This window comes from Microcaecilia unicolor, chromosome 3 (genome assembly GCF_901765095.1).
Source record: "Microcaecilia unicolor chromosome 3, aMicUni1.1, whole genome shotgun sequence".
Classification (NCBI taxonomy): domain Eukaryota; kingdom Metazoa; phylum Chordata; class Amphibia; order Gymnophiona; family Siphonopidae; genus Microcaecilia; species Microcaecilia unicolor.
Genome location: NC_044033.1, coordinates 374,537,793 through 374,558,590, shown reverse-complemented (window position 1 = coordinate 374,558,590; position 20,798 = coordinate 374,537,793). Strand labels below are relative to the sequence as shown.

Here is a 20,798-nt window from a genome sequence, read left to right as displayed (position 1 = left end):
GTGATATGTGTGTCGGCCGACCATTTTTTCAGCTTGAATGCCAATAGCCGGGAGGTCTTGTTCCCATATTCATAATACGCCTGTCTCACCCGTTGAAGTTGTTCTGCTATCTCTGCCATTTGGATTTCTCTAAGTTCCATCCTTAATGTATGTATGCGATGTTGTACCGTTTCTTTGTCTTGCTGACAAGTTTCCTGTGCACTGAGGCTTGTCAGCTCTGTGTGTATTTGTTGTGTTCTTGCTCGTGTCTGGCGTGCAAGATGTACCTGTAGCGCTATTACTGTCCCTCTTATCACTGCCTTGCAGCCCTCCCATAATATTCCTGATGTCACCTCTCCATTATCATTAAGGGTGATGTAATCTTTAATGGCCTCTTCTAGATTGGTAGCGATGGCCAAATTTGCTAGTAATTTGTCATTGAAGCGCCATTGTGGCACCCCAGGGTTCGATATCCTCAGTTTCACCTCTAGCACCACTGGTGCATGATCCGACCATGTTCTCGGATGTATCTGAATATCTATGATATCTGTCATTAGGGTTGGTGGGCCCATCCAAAAATCTATGCGAGAGTATGAGTTATGTGCTGCCGAGTAGAATGTGAATCCTCTGGTTTGGGGATTTTTATGCCGCCAGATATCTACTAAATGCCATTGCCTCATAAATTTGTGCAACTGGGATCGAGCGGATTGTGAGTAGCGAGCCCCCTGCGTGGTGTTGTCTAGTGTTGGGTGCAGCGTCAAGTTGAAATCCCCACCTATTAATAAGGTGCCTACTATGTGTTGGGGGAGGAGCGCTGACAGTTCCAAATAGAATGCACCCTGCTGGTCATTAGGCGCATATATGTTTAGGAGTGTAAGTGTTTCCCCCTCTATTTGTACTATCATTAAGAGATATCTACCCTTTTTGTCCCTGATCACTTTCTGGACCCGCCATGTGTATTTTTGGGATAGCATGATCAGGACACCATTCTTTTTCTTTTCTAGCTGGTTAGATGCACAGAACACCTGTTGCAGTCTTGTACTTTGGCAATATCGCTCAGCTGACTGGAGCAAATGGGTCTCTTGAATAAATGTTATATCTGCTTTTAGGCGCTGCACTTCTTTGAACATGAGTTGGCGTTTGCCTGGTGAGTTAAGGCCCTTTACATTTAGGGTCATGCATTTAACAGCACTCATCTAATCTGTGAGAATGCCCCCCTTAGCTTCAATCTTTGTTTGGTCCTCCAGTTTATCCTCTGTGTTTTTCCCCTCTTTATGTGGTGTTTAAACATAGTCAGTCTTTTCCCACTAGCAGCCCCTTTACCCTCCCTCCCCATTTGAAGACATCCTCGTGCCGTGTGCATAAGGGTGTCAAGAAGGATAGTGATCCACCCCCCTGATTATCCCCTTTAAGTTACTGGTCCCCACATCATTAACCGGTACATTGCTTGTTGCACATCATATTTGTATCCCCTTTCAACATTGGGTAACGCATTCTTAACAACATCAACTCTACAAAATTCAATTACATAGTCGCCAAATTGCCATCTACATCTGGATTCCGATGCCAAGGATACAGGCTCTGATTATTTCTTTACCCTGGCGCCTGTTTTTGTTAATTGCGTGTCCGATTGCTGGCGTTGTAGTCTGCCTTTTCCTGCGACGACTCTTTGCCAACGTGGTTTTTCGCCAATCGTGGGCGATTGTTTCTTTAATGCAGTAGTTTCTCCCTGTGGTCCTTCTTCTGGGAATATTTCAGCCGCGTCAGCTATGCTTCGCACTTGATACTGCTTCCCTTCTTTATAGAATCGTAGCACAAATGGGTGGCCCCATCGATACTTGATGCCCTTGTCTTCCAGAAATTTAGTGAAGGGCTTGAGCTCTGCTCTTCTTTTCAGTGTGACTGCAGCTAAGTCCTGGTAGCATTCAATATGGTAAGAATCCCACTGGAATCCGGGTGTTGATCGTGAGGCCCTCATTATTTGTTCCTTTAATTTAAAGTCATTGAAACAGGCAATAATATCTTTTGGACGGTTAGTTATGGTATTTCCTAAGGCTCTATGTGCCCGTACAAGTTGGATTGTTGTTGGTTCTTTAGATATCTGCACTTCCTTTAGTAGAGCGCTTGCAATGCTCTGCACTGTTGCTTCACAATCTGTGTACAGTGGCGTGTCTGGAAGGCCACGGAACCTCACATTGCACCGTCTACTCCGATTCTCGAGATCTTCTACCTTGTCCCAAATTTGCAGTGTTTCCTGTTTGGTCTCCCTTATCTGGGTATCCATAGCCTGTATTATTTCAGTTTGTTCGTCGATGCGATCTTCTGTTTCTGCGACTCTGATGCCCAGCGCGCCTATTTCTCCTCGGAGCTCCGCCCCCATTGCCACGAGGTCCGCTCGCACTGCGGCGATAATTTCAATTTTTATTTCTTGCAACCACCCGCGGATCTCGTGCATGCGAGTCTCCTCCGGGTTGTGTCCTTCTCCCGTTATAAAAAGTGGCGGGGAGAGCAGCGGGGGACTGCCTTCACGCGGGCTGGCCGGGCCTTGCTCAGGGGACGGCGCGCTCATATTCGCGGCTGGGCCCGTGTATGCAAAAGCTTGTAAGTCGATCGAATTAGTTTTTGAATTCGACATCGATCGCTTACCCTTGGCTTCCGATGTTGCTTTCATGTAGTTAATGATTATTTTTATGCACTCGCGTCTCCGTGGGTGTCTTTATAGCGAGGGGCTGATCGGAGCTCGTGGCTCAGGCAGCCATTTCAAGGGATGACGTCACTTCCTCCTCAGGTGGCAGGTTTAAACCCATGATGTCCGACTTGGTCATATTGATCTAAAGGCCTGATATAGACCCAAATTGTTGAAGACTCTGCATCACCACTTTTTTTTATCATATATGGGATGTCTGTTCCTGCTATCTGCTGCAAACAGGCTGATATCTGTTGCCAAAATGTTGAATATTAGGAAAGTTCCTCCATAATTGAAGAGAAGTACCCGTTTGACCACTGTCTCCAGCATAAATCTGAGGTGGCAAACCCCCAAATTTTAGTTATAGAATTTGTTGGTGTGAGACTGTATTTTTTCTACATTTAGAGAGATCAATTCATATGCTCCACTGTCAATCAGTATACAACTGAGCACTCACTGATCGACCCCTGATGAAGGCTTTTTTAAAAGCCGAAACACAGACCGTGTAGGATCCAAATAAAATTGTCTATTGGAGCATCTTACCCTTGGTTTGGACTGATCTCTTGAAGTTGAAGTTGGTTTCTTTTCCACTTTCTTTTGTGCTGTTGAACTTTTGTGGATATTGTGAACCCCTCTTGATTTTTTGCAATTATAGAGGTGTAACATAATCTCTCATAATTACTCTGTTTTATATAATTAACTTAGTGCTGGAAATAGAGCACTTCAATCGCATTATCTAATAATTCTAAGTGGAATCACTTTTACATACATATTAAAATTACAATGAACACAATAATCAGACAATCCTATTACACTGACACGAAAAGCAGTATCATTAAATATCCTGCTTCAGTCATATTGTACCGAATAAAAATTTCCTTAGCGTCCCTCCGGACCGGACCAGGATTGGACTGATGGGTTGTGCTCGCCTACCAGCAGGTGGAGACTGAGAAAATACTGGTCCGGTCCGGAGGGACTAAAGGAAAGCAAATTAGCAGGTAAGATCTAATTTCTCCATAAGTTTCATCACTCCTGCATCCCATAAGCTTGATGGAAAAGATAGGTCTTCAACTCCTTCTTAAACTGGGTAATATTTTGCACTGACCAGAGCTCAAAAGACAGTATGTTCCACAGTTTAGTACCAGTAGAGAAAATAAGACTTATTCTCTTCCAATCACACCGTACGATAAAACAGCACATCAAACATCATCTTCTGAGAAGATCTCAGCGCAAGTACTGGTTGGTAGAATTTGTGTGGCACAGAGAGTGGGAGAAACGTTAAGGGCTTTAAAAACAAGTAATAAAATCTTTAATCTACAGTGGTGGAAATAAGTATTTGATCCCTTGCTGATTTTGTAAGTTTGCCCACTGACAAAGACATGAGCAGCCCATAATTGAAGGGTAGGTTATTGGTAACAGTGAGAGATAGCACATCACAAATTAAATCCGTAAAATCACATTGTGGAAAGTATATGAATTTATTTGCATTCTGCAGAGGGAAATAAGTATTTGATCCCCCACCAACCAGTAAGAGATCTGGCCCCTACAGACCAGGTAGATGCTCCAAATCAACTCGTTACCTGCATGACAGACAGCTGTCGGCAATGGTCACCTGTATGAAAGACACCTGTCCACAGACTCAGTGAATCAGTCAGACTCTAACCTCTACAAAATGGCCAAGAGCAAGGAGCTGTCTAAGGATGTCAGGGACAAGATCATACACCTGCACAAGGCTGGAATGGGCTACAAAACCATCAGTAAGACGCTGGGCGAGAAGGAGACAACTGTTGGTGCCATAGTAAGAAAATGGAAGAAGTACAAAATGACTGTCAATCGACAAAGATCTGGGGCTCCACGCAAAATCTCACCTCGTGGGGTATCCTTGATCATGAGGAAGGTTAGAAATCAGCCTACAACTACAAGGGGGGAACTTGTCAATGATCTCAAGGCAGCTGGGACCACTGTCACCACGAAAACCATTGGTAACACATTACGACATAACGGATTGCAATCCTGCAGTGCCCGCAAGGTCCCCCTGCTCCGGAAGGCACATGTGACGGCCCGTCTGAAGTTTGCCAGTGAACACCTGGATGATGCCGAGAGTGATTGGGAGAAGGTGCTGTGGTCAGATGAGACAAAAATTGAGCTCTTTGGCATGAACTCAACTCGCCGTGTTTGGAGGAAGAGAAATGCTGCCTATGACCCAAAGAACACCCTCCCCACTGTCAAGCATGGAGGTGGAAATGTTATGTTTTGGGGGTGTTTCTCTGCTAAGGGCACAGGACTACTTCACCGCATCAATGGGAGAATGGATGGGGCCATGTACCGTACAATTCTGAGTGACAACCTCCTTCCCTCCGCCAGGGCCTTAAAAATGGGTCGTGGCTGGGTCTTCCAGCACGACAATGACCCAAAACATACAGCCAAGGCAACAAAGGAGTGGCTCAGGAAGAAGCACATTAGGGTCATGGAGTGGCCTAGCCAGTCACCAGACCTTAATCCCATTGAAAACTTATGGAGGGAGCTGAAGCTGCGAGTTGCCAAGCGACAGCCCAGAACTCTTAATGATTTAGAGATGATCTGCAAAGAGGAGTGGACCAAAATTCCTCCTGACATGTGTGCAAACCTCATCATCAACTACAGAAGACGTCTGACCGCTGTGCTTGCCAACAAGGGTTTTGCCACCAAGTATTAGGTCTTGTTTGCCAGAGGGATTAAATACTTATTTCCCTCTGCAGAATGCAAATAAATTCATATACTTTCCACAATGTGATTTTCCGGATTTAATTTGTGATGTGCTATCTCTCACTGTTACCAATAACCTACCCTTCAATTATGGGCTGCTCATGTCTTTGTCAGTGGGCAAACTTACAAAATCAGCAAGGGATCAAATACTTATTTCCACCACTGTAATTGTATAATGAATAGGGAGCAAGCGAAGAGAATTTAAAATAGGGGTAATATGACTAAAACGAGAAATTCCACAGATAACTCTAGCAATGAAATGCATTAATAGCATTTTTCTTAACTCCAACAAGGACACCATTGCATTAATCCATTATAGGGCAGACAATAGATTGAACCACCTTGAGAAAATTATCAAGAGTGACATAGGGCTTAACACGTCTCGCCAATCTCAGTTTATAAAAAACGTTTTGAACTACACTAAAAACTTGTCTCATAGGAGTTGAATCCAGTTGAACTCCTAAGTTTCTTCTCTCTAAGAATTGGAATGTCAACAGTATCTATCTTAATTGACAGAGGGAAGTTGTCATAAACAGCACTAGACAGAATTAAAATTTGAGTTTTTGAAATGTTCAGACAGACGATTGGCTCTCATCCACTGATTAATATTGCCGAGACAAAACCTCAGCATATCAGAGCTCTTTTCATAAGTTGAATCAACGGGCACCAGGAATTGTATGTAAATCTGCATATATCTTATGTTGCAGATCAAGACAACGCAGTAAAAGACAAAGAGGGAGAAGAAAAAGGTTGAATAATACTGCAAAAAAAGCATAGCATGAGCTTTGGGGAACACCAGTAAAACAAGATTTAATTTCAGATGATCTTACTCCATCACATACACAAAAACATCTGTCTGATAATAAAAGAATGGAACCAGTATAATACTATACTACCCAGCCCAACTGCCTGTAAGCAGTTCAATAAAATCTCGTAATTGATAGTGTCAAAGGCTGTTGATCTATCTAAAGTAACCAACAAAAAGCGCTTACCTTCATCAAAACCAGCTTTAACACCATCAAGAAGCAAGATTAATAATGTCTGTTTCATGGTGTTCACGGAAACCGAATTGATGTTGGTCCAAAATATCATTTTTCTCTAAATTCTCTTCTAATTGCATTAAAACAACTCAGTCAGTTATTTTTGCAAAATGACTTGCAATCTAAGGGGCTTAATAGGTAGTAATTTTAAATTGTGCTTACACCTCAATCAGTGATTGCAATCTTGAGGAAACATGATCTCTAGCCTTTAACCTACCTAACCTGCCTACTGTATTTTCAATTATTGTAGCTTTTTTACTCGCTTCTTGGGGAAACCAGATATTTATATCATCACATATATAGTTCAGACATGACATAAGTGCTCGAGTGGCCAATGTAAAATCAGATTGTTCTCAAAATCCTGAGGGGACAGAATGCTGAAAGCCATTAATAGCTCACTGTGGAGCCAAAATCTTGAGAAAACCGTGTCTCTGGCAACAGCTTCCATTAACAGAAAACAGAACTTGAATTCTGCAATCAAAGGGCCTTCAACTTTGCTATGTTAAATATTAATCTGTAGATTGTAAGTCAGTAAGAGACCTTTTGCCAAAGCATGTATTTTCATCATATCCTGTTAGCTAGTCCCCTTGTTTGGACAAACTAATTAAATATCATTCTCAAGGTGATGGTAAGAAAAATGCACAGATTGGCTGGATATGAATATTAAAATAAAGAGACATTAAAGGGCCAAAAGAATCCAACCCTGCTTATTACAGTGAAATTTCAAATCGGAAGAGAGACCAGAAAATACCTGACAATCTTCAATCAGTCTGCCATATCAAAGAGAGGTCCAGTGGAATCACTACAGCATTTCCATGCTATTTCCAGTTACTCAGTTTATCATTCATAACAATTAAAATTGCAGTTTCTATACTGTAAAGGTTCCTGAAAAATGACTGAAACTTAGCCAGGAGATTCTTCTGTAGGTAGTCAGCCAATGGTGTGGTTACCACCTTCTTAGTTATTTTCTTTAAATAAGGAAGATTAGAAATGGATGGTAATTAGCTTTATCAGGAGCGTTTAGTGCGGTCTTCAGCATAGGGGTAATGGGATTTGATATACTGCCTTCCTGTAGTACAAAGTGGCTTACATTTATTAAATGTAGGCAGTTTCTCCACCCTAGTGGGCTCACAATCTAAGTGTTTTGGTTTTTTTTTACCTCGGTCAATGGAAGGTTAAATGACTTGCTTAGGGTCACAAGGAGCTGCATTGGGGAACTGAACCCAGTTCCCCAGGTTCTCTCAGCCCACTTCAGTAACCATTAGGCTACTCCTCCACTCATCACAGTATGCTTCAATTGATCTGGGGAATAGGCCTGCTAATGAAGCATGCATAGATGTATCTGTACTTGGGAGAATTGTGCTTCCCAGCAGTCAGATGCATTTCTGTGCAGGATATCTCGTGTGCAAATCCTCGACCAAGGTTAAACATACACTTTTTTTGTAATATTAGGTATCTCCGGTCACTACCCTGTTACAATGGGCTTCTAACAGATTCTTCATCTTCAGACCATTTCCTCCCCTGCAGCCCTACCAGAACCTCCCCAGTGTGCACCATGCCTCTTATCCTGGGTGAATTTTCATAGCTTAGAGAGTAAAGCAGAAAACACGATCCATTATAGTAAAGAATTAAATGAAGATAGAATTCATTCCCTTAGAGAGCAGATGATCTGCAGTGTCCAGCAGCTAATAAAATTAAATCTAAAAAAAAAATTGTTCACATCATTTTCCTATCAAGCAACACAGATGTGGAATGACTTCCCAGTTTCAATTAGATTGCAGAGAAAATACAAGTTTAGAAAGGCTGTTAAAATATTCTTTTGAAAATGTTTGTTAATGAAATAGATGTTATAAGAAATCAATGTAGATGACTTTGAAAATTAATTATTGTGTGATGTACTGTATATCTTTGGTTTTTATCCAAGCTTCTTCATTTGTTACCCACATAGAACCTTAATATGTGATTGTGGTTTATAAGAACAGAAATGTAAATTGTGTCCAGTGTAGATATTTCCATTGTAGGGACAACTTTCAGAGTACTCGGGCTAGAAGTAAGTGTTTTAGTTGAATTAGCGGTGCTTACCGCATGAAACAGAAAGATGCAGCACATTTCATGTGACAGCCATCTGTTTCAGGTATATGCTCTTACCTGCATCCTTTTTTTTCTCTCGCTCCTCTTTCTCTCGTCGAGCAGGTGAAGGCAGTAGACTGGCCCTTTGAAGAGAATGACAATGACTGCCCCCTGAAGGAAAAGCAGAGGAGCATCATGGACTACCTGGCTGAGAACCATTTTGACATGGTGATCAATCTCTCCATGCGCAACTCAGGGGGCCGCCGCCTCTCCTCCTTCGTTACCAAAGGTTACCGCACTCGTAGACTGGCTGTGGACTACTCTGTGCCACTCATCATAGATATCAAATGCACCAAGCTGTTTGTAGAGGTAAGGGCACGAAAGGAGGCAATGGTGATTGTGGAGCATGGTTGCAAAAGCAGCGTAATGTGCCTGGGCCATGAATAGAATGAGGACTACAACTGGACGTTGTGGGGATGAGTTGCATGTGTTTTGGATCACCTTCCTTTTCATAAATCAGTTAAAACAGCATTACTAGCCTAGGTTGAAGCAGACTCAATTGCTGTACTATTCATGTTACTGATTCAGGCTGATTTGGGGGGGGGGGGGGGGGAGATGGGGTTTCTCCATCCCATCCATAGGAGTACGCTGCTTTGGGAATCCTAATCTTTCTCAGCCTCTGCTTTCCCTCAGGCCCTGCGGCAAATAGGCATGGCTCCTCCAGTGAAGACGCATGTGGATTGCATGACATCCCAGAAACTCATTCGGTTACCAGGTAACGGGATTTTTCAGAACCATAAACTGCCGTACTGGACAGTGAAGAGCAAGATGAACCTTCACCTGGTCAGCTGCCATTCTAAACTCTGTCCTTATTTTGTAAAATGCTTTAGTAGATTTATTTTTTTTTATTTTATTTTTTTTAATTTGCAAAACATTTTATTAATGCTTCAAAAGTACAAAGTCATGGAGAACAATTCTCCTATAGAATTCAAAAACAGCAACAGTCAAGCATTGTCAACATTCATTTTTCCCCTCCCTTTTATTCCTCCACCCCCCCCCCCCCCCCAACAACCCATCCCTCCTCCCTCCCCCTTTCCCTTCTTTCCCCCCACCTAACCCTCCCATCCAAGAACCCCCCCCCCCCCTCCTCTCCCATTTTAAGTCCTTATTTCTTGCTCCCCATCTTTCCCCTTCAATATCCCCTCCAATTGCAACCATTCCTCTGCACTGGGCTTATATTTTCCCCTACGTTTATCTGTCATTTTTTCCATTCCCATCAATAAATATAGTTTGTCTTTCCAGTCTTGTCTCATAGGGCCTGTTCTTTGCTTCCATTTCAATGCTATAGTTGTTTTGGCAGCTGCCAAACACATACGCTTTATTCTAGTTGGCCATGCCTTCCCTCCCTTGTTCCCATAACCCAACAAACAACATTTAGGATCACAGGGAAATTGAACCCCTACCGCTAGTGTGTTTAATCCCGTAACTATCTCCCAAAACTCCTGTATGATTGAGCATTCCCACCAGATATGAAAATATGTCCCTTTCTCCTCCCCACACCTCCAGCATATATCTGAGGCATTTGGGTACATTATTTGTATTCTATCTGGTGTATAATACCAGCGACTCATAATTTTATACGCATTCTCCTTGACCAGCACACATATAGATGCCTTTTTAACCTCCACGCACATCTTCTTCCATTCTCCCCAGCTAAATTCCTGTTTAAGATCTTGTTCCCAAGCTTTCATATAGGATAGCTTTTCAAAAGTGGTTCCTCTAATATGTTCATACAATTTAGAGATCCCTTTTCCTCCCTCACTTAAAGTCCCCCACAGGTTTTCAAACTGTTCACTCTCTAACCAGTTATCCTTATGCCATTTTGCTGTCACCATATAATTTTTAACTTGAAGGTAAGCATAGAGATCTGTCTCAGGAAGATCATATTCCCTTCTGAGCTCTTCGAAAGTCTTAAGATTACCATCTGTCGTGAACTCACGGAATCTAATTAAACCTCTGTCAAACCATGAGGCCATTATCTTATTCTCTTGTCCCCCAGGGAACCCCGGTTCCCGTGTAAGCCAAGCATAAGTAGATCTACTTTGTGCTCTCCTTAGTTTCTGTTTTAGCCTACACCAAAGTGTGAACAAATGTGAGATGAAGGGGTTTAAGGTCAGGGTTTTATATGTTTGTTCTGGGATAGATCCCCAAAGTAATGCATCCAGCCTTCCCTCCTGTACAAAAATCTGCTCCAGCCGTGTCACCGGTAAGAGATCGACTCTACTCCAGACCTCAATTTGCCTCAATTGCGCTGCCCAATAATACCAGGTGATATTAGGGATTCCCCTTCCTCCTTGCTCTACCGTTCTCCACGTTATTTTCCTTGACAATCTAGCTGGGTGTCCCCCCCATATGAATCCCCCTAATTCCGCCTGTATTTTCTGCAATTCCCCTTTAGGGACATCAGTTGGCAGCGTTTGAAATAAAAATAACAGCCGGGGAAGTATATTCATCTTAACCGCCGCTATTCGGCCCCACCATGAAAGCCAGCCTTCCTTCCATTTATTTAAATCTCTTCGAATGGCTGAAATAAGTGGTGTATAGTTCAATTGATATAAGATATTAAGGTCTCGTGGTATATGTATGCCCAAGTAACGAAAACTTCTGCTCGTCCAGCGAAAGCCATATCTCCTTCCTGGTCCATTACCGTTATCACCATGAGCTCAGATTTATCAAAATTTACTCTGAATCCGGACAGTTTCCCAAATGAATTCAATTCTTTTATAAGCACCGGTAGCGTTTCTAGTGGTGATCCTATGAAAAACAATAAGTCATCGGCAAATAATGCTATTTTATGCTCCTTCCCACCCATGCGAACCCCTTTTACTTCCTTCAGTGCCCTTACTCGCTGGGCCAAAGGCTCAATGGAAATGGCAAACAACAGTGGAGATAAAGGACACCCCTGTCTGGTCCCCCGTTGTATGCTAAATGGACTTGACCATCCCCCATTAACTTTAATCCTTGCCATCGGATGTTCATACAACCTTTTCACCCAACCTACAAAAGAGCCTCCCAACCCCATTTCCAGCATCACTTCCCACAAATATGTCCACTCCTCCCTATCAAACACCTTTTCAGCGTCTACTGTTAGTAGTGTCATAGTCTCCTCTCCTCTGTGCCCCCCACATCAAATTTAAGGTTCTTCTAATATTATCTGCTACCTGCCCGTGCCTGGTGAAGTCATATTGATCTTCATGTATAAGAGATGGTAAAATTCCATTCAGTCTATCGGCCATTACTTTGGCTAGGATCTTAACATCTATGTTCAGCAGGGATATTGGTCTATATGACCCACATAGCATGGGATCTCTCCCAGGTTTCAGCAATACCGATATCCCTGCTTCCTGCATACTAGTCGGAAATCCTTTCCCCGCAAAGCAAGCATTACCCAGCCTCACTAAGAGAGGTCCCAACTCTTGCTGGAAAATTTTATAATATTTGGCGGTGAATCCATCCAACCCCAGGGATTTCCCCCCTTTAAGCCTCTTATAACCCCTACCACTTCTTTCAGCGTAATTGCGGCTTCAATCACCCCTCTCTGCTGAGCCGTCACCCTCTGTAGACCTAGTCCCTGTATATAGTCCCTAATGCCTTCTACGGACGCTGTGGATTCTTTTTTGTATAAAGTTTTATAAAACTTCATAAATTGGTCCCTAATTTCCTCATCATTATGGAATATCACATCTTTTGGGCCCTTAATTTTAGTAATCGTGTTCTGAACCCTCCTGTCCCGCAGACCTTTAGCTAGCAGTTTCCCAGCTTTGTTGCTGAACTCGAAGAATTTCTGCTGCATTAATTGCCTATGGAATTCCATGGTTTTCATCTGAATCATTTGCAACTCCGTTCTCCATTTTTTCAGCTCTTCTACTTGGTGGGATCCCCCCTCCCTTTGATGTAATGCTTCCAATCTCGCCAGTTGCCTCCGAACTTCCAACTCCCGCTCTACCCTCAACTTCTTAGGTGCCCCTTTCTTAATTAACACCCCCCTTACAACCGCTTTTAGGGCATCCCAAACTATCCCCTCCGATACCTCCCCGGTATCATTTATTTCCAAGTAGTCATTAATGGTTTGTTTGATTTCCTGACAGTCGGTCTCCGCATCTAATAAAGATTCATTGAGTCTCCAGATGTGCCCTGTCACTTGTCTGCCCAACCCTTCTAGGGTAACCCATACAGCTGCATGGTCAGAGGCATGTATGTTCTCAATCTCTGCATCCTTTGTGTCTCCCCAGACACTCCGGCTACCCCAAATTGCATCAATTCTAGCATATGTCCCCTGCACATGCGCATAATGTGTGTATTGCCGCTGTCCTGGATGTTTCAGTCGCCATATGTCTATGAGGTCTAATTCGCGCATCAGTCTAAGAAATTGGCGCCCATTGTATCCTCTCCTACCTTCCCGCCTATCAGAGTGATCAAGGATCCCCACCGGGTGATTAAAATCCCCTCCCAGCATCACTAATCCCCCCCCCCCCCCCCCCACACACACACACACAAAAGGAATCAGTTCTGCCCTGATAGTTTCAAAGAACCTCCCTTGTTTGGTGCATACAGATTTATTAGGGCAATATTTCGGTTGTTTACCTTCCCCTTGACTGCTAGGCAGCGTCCCTCCTTATCTTTATACACAGACTCTTTGACAAACTGCAAATGTTCTTTCACATAAATCACTAGCCCTCCTGTTTTATTCCCCCTAGAATCAGCCAGTGCAAACCCCTCCCCCAATCCTTTATTCATAATTAGCGATTCATCTTTCTTCCTAATATTTGTTTCCTGTAACATTATGTCATAGTTCAATCTACGCAGTTCTCTAATAATTATGCTTCTTTTACCCAGATTATTTAGTCCATTGACGTTCCATGACCCAATGCACAGCCTTCCACCCCCTTCACACCCCTGTCCCCCCCATTCCCTTCGCCCTCCCCCCCCCCCAAATCCCCCCTTCTGCTGGCATCCTCCATTTCGTGCCAGTTTTCACCTCTAGGAAGCAAGCCCTCCTCAGAGCATGACTACCCGATCCAACAACCAGCTATACATCCCCTCCCCCTCTTTGTTTACAACTTATACAAACATTTCCCCCTACCTCAATTCCCATGTTTAACCCCTCAACTGCTCCAAACTTTTTCACCCTCTCCCTACAGTGGGAGGCTCACTCAAAGTCCGCACTCAGTCTGTTACAAATTCAGGTGCCATCTTCTTTCTCCGCTGCTTCCCTTACGGTTCGTGATGAGAGACGGTTTTACTTTCCCTCAACCATCTGCCAGCCCATCTGTTCCTTTCTCTCGGAGCTGCGCAGAGGATGCTGTGTTGATTGTTCCATTCTCTGGACATCCGCACACCCCATCTCCTTTAAGACTTCCCATGCTCCCTGCGGTGATTGAAGACGGCGAGTGACGCTTCCCACCGTTACTTGTAGCCCAAACGGGAACAGCCATCGATTACGCAGTCCAGATTTTTGTAAATAATTTGTGATACCCTTAAAGTTTCTTCTGCGCTGTAACGTTTTCCTGGCCAAGTCCTGGTATATCCGGAGCTTAACTGTTCTCCAAGTAATATCTCCTAGTTCTCTCGCTCTTCTCCATACCTTCTCTTTGACTGGGAACCTGAGGAAACAAGCCACGATGTCTCTAGGCAGTCCATTCCTCGGCGACCCAAGGGCTTCTGTGCGCCTGTTCTAGTTCTACAGGTTCTTTCCCCAGTCCTTCTCCTTCACTTGAGTCCTGGTTTAGCAAAAAGGCACAGATTTCTTGCACCACCTTCTCTGAGTCTTTATATTGGTCATCCTCAGGAATGCCTCGAAATCTCAAGTTGCACCTTCTGGTACGATTTTCTAGATCTTCCATCACTAATTCCATATCAGCCCTTGCTTGCTGTTCGAATTTTAGGGAACCCCGGAGATCTCTCACTTCCAGCGATACTGCCTCCATTTTCTTTTCATTTTCCGCCATTCTGTTTCTGATCTCCTTGACTTCCTCGCGCAGTTCTGCTACCGCAGTTTGAATGCTGCGTCGAGTTGTCACCATCTCATTTTTCAACTCCTTAAACCACCTGGCGAAATCTCTCTTACTGATCTCTGCTTCGCTTTCGATCTGTTCCTCGGGGTCCAGGTCCGATTCGCTTTCCTCGGCCGCCATCTTGGCCCCACGAGACCGGAGTCCTGTTCCCTTGCCAGCACTCGATGTTTCCAACGTAAATTTAAATTTTGCCAGCTTTTTCTTTGCTGCCATAGTTCAGGAGCAATTACTCTTGCGGTAGGGGGTATTTTCCGCGATTTGGCACGAGGGACGTCTCAATTTTGCTCTAAAGACAACGGAGCTCGCTGATCAAGCAGCCATCTCCTCAGCTGACATCACTTCCTCCCAGTAGATTTATTTTTGTTCACTGAAAGCAAATGTTCTAAAACAATACATAAAACATACTTTGACTACCTCTTTTTTTCAGTACTGCACACTCTGTGTGTGAAATCTGCTCCCTTATTTTATCACTACTTAGGGTCCTCTCTGCTTATCCCAAATCCTCTCAAATTCATTTTTTTTTTTTTGGGGGGGGGGGGTGGTCAGTAATGTTGTTCCATGCATCCATCTTTAAATAAAGTTTATTTCTGTGTTTGTGCTGTGGATTAGCCTGGAATTTTGATCCTGAGTAGTGGTTTTTCTCTGAATGTTTTTCAGGATTAGCTCCAGGGCTATATTGTCAATGCTGAGACTTTTGATTTTCCCCCTTCTCCCACCTCTATCTCCTTTTAGGTCTCATCGATATCCACGTTCATTTGCGAGAGCCTGGTGGTACACACAAAGAAGACTTTGCCTCTGGCACAGCTGCTGCCCTGGCAGGGGGCATCACCATGGTGTGCGCTATGCCCAACACCATCCCTGCTATTACTGATCCCAGTTCTTTTGCGCTGGTACAGAAGGTAAAAAACAGTTAACCTTTACTTCCTTTCTGCTCCCCTTCCCTGCACCCCAGAAAAATATTTAAAATTAAAAGTTCTGATATGGGCTTGATTTTTCAGACAGTCTAATAAAGTTGCAACACAGAGTAGTTTTTGCATGGTTTGTTTGGTTTCATGAATCCAATGAAGAGTTAAATTACAAAAAAAAAAATCAGTTAATTTTGCAGGAAGAAAATTAAAGTAGTGTTATTCACTCAACAGGGGACTAGGGTTCCCAGGGGGGAGGGGGGGCAAACTTCCCCGGGCCTGGGCCTCTCTCTCTTTCCTGCCCCTGACGGGACCTGAGTGATCGTGTCCCAACAGGAGCAGGAGAGAGAAAACTCTGGCGCCAGGCCCCCCTTGGAGGTTGGGGAGGACCCGGAGCTTCCTCCAGCGCTGCTGTTCTGCCCATTGCTGAGCAACTGCTTTTCCTGTCAGGCACGCATGCTCGGTTTTGAAACCGAGCATGCCCTGATAGGGAAAGCAGGGGCAGGTAGTCAGTGCTGGAGGAAGACGTCTTCTGCTGGCGGGGCCTAGGATCCCCGCCAGCCAAGGTATTTCAGCAGCGGCAGCGATCGGGGGGGGGAGGGGGGTGGCAGCGGCCCTGCCCCGCTCACCGTTCAGTCTCTCAGTGGCCCTGAGGGTTCCTGTTCCTATGGTCCCCTATTTCCTGAGCTTCCTAGGTCTGCTCTGTTCTCCTGTTTCTTGGGCTAGCCTATGCTAGGAGTCCTGCTAGTCTCTTGGGAGAGGGAGGAAATAACTTTTACAGCAGCATCTGATGGCCAATGAAAGCACAAACGTGAAAAACAAGTAGAGAGCTGCAGCTCTCTTGGTATTAAACTTTCCATGGCTGGGAGGTACAGACTTATGCCATTTGTAAGGACAGTCTGCCCAGGGTCATGCCTCCAAATGTGGTTTTTGCAACCTCATTTAGGGTTGCAACCCACAGATTGGGAAGTGCAGTGGCATATGTTCGGTTTGACAAGGTTGTTGCTCTTACTGTAGCTGTCTTTATTTTTCCTTAAAGCAGGTGATTAGTAAGCACAGTTGCACTGCCTAGCTGTTTATACTGTTTCTTTAGGATGCAGATTTGAAATCCCTTGCAGGTCTAGAGTATTTTGTACATATCAGCCTGAAAACACATTTTTAAAGGTAAACTTCTTTACATAGTATAACTTTTAAAAGTGAAAGAGCTGACCATACTGTAGGTAAAGTAGCACTTGTGAAATTTGCATATGTTTTGCTGTAAATAGTAAAGTTTGTGGCTGAAACAACACCCAAGGAAATCCCTGCATGTGGTTGGCTAACTCTGCCTGCCTCCTTATCCCCTGCCCCCAAACCGGCAATTTTCAGTAGGGATTTTTATAAATAGCCACTCACATTAAAAAAAAAAAAAAAAAAACTTTGAAAATTGCCTTCTCTGTGTTCATACAGGATCCACTTTTGTAAAAGTTTTGCTCACATTTTGATGATACTGTTTGGTGTCTGCTTAAATGGTTTGACAACAGTGCTGTACATGGCCAGACCGGAGATAGATTATTTCCAGACTTGAATCTGCTGCTTGAAGATTGGAGCTACAGTGAGACCAGTGCTCTCATACTGTAGAAATGAATCCTACTGCCATTTTCTTGCCAGCTACAGGATTCCCCTTTGCTGGATTCAACAGCCCCTTCCCTCATCACTGGAGGGAGAATGTCCGCAAAGGCTGGCATTCTGCATATGGAGGGCAGGAGGGGGAGCAAATCCAGCAGGAAAGCCCAGATTGCTGTTGATTGAAAACTATCAAGGTGGCAGCTTTTCCCTTGCAGGTCCTCCAAGAGCAAATCTTTGAATGCCAGTTAGCAGAAATACGATCAATCAAATTAACCCAATCAGTAGCAAGTTATACTTTAGCAAGCCTGTTTATCAGCAAAGAGGACATAAGTGCGTTATTGGGCAGTGTGCTTTCTTGAGTTGGAGGGGCCTCTTCTGTTGTCTCTGCTATATCCTGTTTTCTCATTTCAGCTGGCTGAAGCAGGAGCCCGCTGTGACTTTGCCCTTTTTCTTGGTGCTGCTTCAGACAACGTTGGCACATTGACTCCAATTGCCAGTGCAGCAGCTGGTCTCAAGATGTATTTGAATGACACCTTTTCTAACCTCAAGATGGACAACGTGTCACTATGGATGGAGGTGTGTGCTGAATTACCCCTAACCCCTTTCCTTTTAAACTTACTTCCCTTCATCGCTCTGGAAACACCCTTGCAGAACATAGTGAGTCTGTTGCGCGTTCTGGTCAGCAGTGCTGGATTCAGGAACAAGGGAAACCAGATGTCGGTGGATGGTTCTTGTAGATGGGATTGAGAGATCAGGTGTCAGTCTGGATCCGAGAAATTAGTGTGTTTATCTGCTGAGAGCCAGTGAGGAAGACAACAGGCTCTTCCATATCATCAAGCTGATCAATCCATAGACTGGTGGGTTGTGTCCATCTACCAGCAGGTGGAGATAGAGAGCAAACTTTTGCCTCCCTATATGTGGTCATGTGCTGCCGGAAACTCCTCAGTATGTTCTCTATCTCAGCAGGTGGTGGTCACACATCAGCAGCAGCTCTGGCTAGGCCTCCAAGCCTAATTTTTAGGTTTTGTTGAGTGCCTGGGGTTGAGGGCTCTTTTGAGCAAGTGCAAACCTGGTGGTGCCAGGTCCCTCCTTTTCTCCCCCCTCCCGCTGGCTCCGTTAAAAAAAAAAAAAAAAAATTTTGAACGGCCTTAAAGGCGTTTATTTCGACGTTTATTTAAGCGTCTATTGCAGCTACTCACTGAGACACCAGGTCGTTACGACTCGGAGCGGACAGCAGGTAATTTTACCTTTTTATAGCGGGCGGGGGTTCCCCGATTCTTCTCCTCGTGGCACATGGCGTCGGAGGGCGAGGGCGCAAAGGGTCGCTCCCCGGGTCGCTCGAGCGCTTCTAGAGGGGATGCGGGGGTCTTCAAGCCGGATTCGCCCTTGGTGGGTGACAGTTTCGCGACCGATGCATGTCCCGGTCCTTCCTCCGGCGTGGCGGTTTTTCCCGCCATAAACGCCCATCCCCCGCTCCTCGCCTCCGCCATCTTGGCCGGCCACGCGGCTCGGACGGCTTCTTCTTGGGCCGCCCTTGAGGTTGGAGACATTAATGCCATGAACGCCCTTAATTTGGGCGACGGCACAGAAGCAGCTAAAGTTAAGAGCCGTTCTTCCCGCGCGGCTCCTTCGCGGAGTTTCGCGCCGGACGCCATTTTGGATGCGCAGCATGTCTCTCCCCCGCTGTTGCGAGCGCCGGTTGAGAGAGCGCCTAGGGCTGTTGCCCAGGCTGCGGAAGTGCACAGTCTGGGGGGTTTCTCCCCCGAGTTTGTTTTGCTGCTGCATCGGGCCTTCCTCATGCACAACGCTGCCCCCGCTCCCTCCTCTGGTAAAGAGGTTGAGGTTCCCAGAGGTAAACGCCCTCGGGTTGATTCCCAGGCCTTGGAGGAATTTGTCTCCTCCGATGTAGATGAGGGCAGCGTGTCTGGGGTCTCCCAACGGTCCTTTGCGGATTCCTTGGAGGAGACGGATCCCCGCTCGGATGGAGCGGATGACCCCTCTGCAGCGCGGCTTTTTCACCCGGAGGATTTGCCCAACCTGTTGTTACAGGCCATGGACACTTTGAAGATATCCTCTCCGGAGGACGTCTTTCCCTCAGCCCCTGTTGGCTCTGCCATTATGCTGGGGACGAAGCGCCCGCCTAGAACCTTCCACGTGCATGATGCCATGCACACCTTAATTTCGGCTCAATGGGATGTCCCAGAAGCGAGCCTTAAAGTGGCTAGGGCTATGTCCCGCCTCTATCCTTTGGCTGTGAGTGAACGTGAGGCCTATCTGTGGCCTACCGTGGATTCTTTAATCACTGCGGTGACTAAGAAAACGGCATTGCCGGTGGAAGGTGGCACGGCCCTAAAGGACGCCCAAGACAGGAGATTGGAGGCGGCCTTAAGGTCGTCCTTTGAGGCGGCTGCTTTAAGTTTGCAGGCCTCAGTTTGCGGCTCCTATGTGGCCAGGGCGTGCCTGACTATGGTGCGGCGGGCTTTCCCCTCGGATCATTCCTTGAGGGATGATTGGCCAGCCCTGGAATCGGGCCTGGCCTATTTGGCAGACTTGCTGTATGATGTCTTGAGAGCCTCAGCTAAAGGCATGGCTCAGACTGTCTCTGCACGGCGGTGGCTTTGGCTGAGACATTGGTCTGCTGACCACACCTCAAAATCCCGCCTGGCTAGATTGCCTTTTAAAGGCAAGCTGCTCTTTGGGGTCGAGCTGGACAAAATCGTGACTGATCTCGGCACGTCTAAGGGCAAGAAGTTACCGGAGGTCAGGGCTCGGGCTAGTGCTCGTCCCGGTACCTCCAGAGGATGGTTTCAGGAAGCCCGTCGGTACCGCCCGGGCAGGTCGGGTGCTTCTGCCCCTTCTTCCTTTAAGAGGAAGTTCTCCCCCAAGCAGCATTCCTTTCGCAGAGACCGCCGTCCCGGAGGTGCTCCCTCCGGTCCTCCCCCAGGGTCTCGTACCCAATGACGGGGTATTGGTCCACGCCCCAGTGCAGATTGGAGGACGGCTGTCCTCGTTTCTGGGCGAGTGGACCACAATAACTTCAGACGCTTGGGTGCTGGAAGTCATCAGAGACGGCTACAAGCTAGAGTTCTGACGACCCTTAAGAGACGGGTTTGTACTCTCTCCCTGCAAGTCTCCGGTCAAAGCTGTGGCAGTGCAGCAGACTTTGGACAATCTGATCCGCCTGGGTGCGGTCGTTCCGGTGCCAGAAAGTCAGCTTGGCAAGGGGCGTTACTCCATTTACTTTGTGGTACCAAAGAAAGGAGGTTCTGTCCGGCCTATCCTCGACCTCAAAGGGGTCAATCGGGCCTTGAAAGTGCGGCACTTTCGCATGGAGACTCTCCGCTCTGTTATAGCGGCAGTGAAGGCAGGGGAGTACCTGGCATCCTTGGACATCAAGGAAGCGTACCTGCATATTCCCATCTGGCCTCCTCATCAACGCTTTCTGCGTTTTGCAGTCCTGGGCCGACACTTCCAGTTCAGAGCCCTCCCGTTCGGGTTGGCTACTGCTCCGCGGACCTTTTCCAAGGTAATGGTGGTCATAGCGGCCTTCCTGCGAAAGGAAGGAGTACAAGTCCATCCTTATCTGGACGACTGGTTGATCCGAGCCCCCTCTTATGCAGAGTGCGGCAGAGCTGTGGACCGGGTAGTTGCTCTTTTGAGCTCCCTGGGATGGATCATCAACTGGGAGAAGAGC

General features: G+C 45.7%; 1 protein-coding gene across 1 annotated transcript in view; it reads left to right on the top strand.

Annotated features, from left to right (window-relative positions):
• The window catches only part of CAD (carbamoyl-phosphate synthetase 2, aspartate transcarbamylase, and dihydroorotase), a 448,399-nt gene that overhangs the window by 243,402 nt on the left and 184,199 nt on the right, over window positions 1-20,798 (top strand). Inside the window, exons 26-29 of the mRNA XM_030198598.1 lie at window positions 8,644-8,889; window positions 9,214-9,295; window positions 15,327-15,493; window positions 17,516-17,680. Coding sequence (XP_030054458.1) covers window positions 8,644-8,889; window positions 9,214-9,295; window positions 15,327-15,493; window positions 17,516-17,680 — 660 coding nt within the window. The remainder of the gene's footprint in view (window positions 1-8,643; window positions 8,890-9,213; window positions 9,296-15,326; window positions 15,494-17,515; window positions 17,681-20,798) is intronic.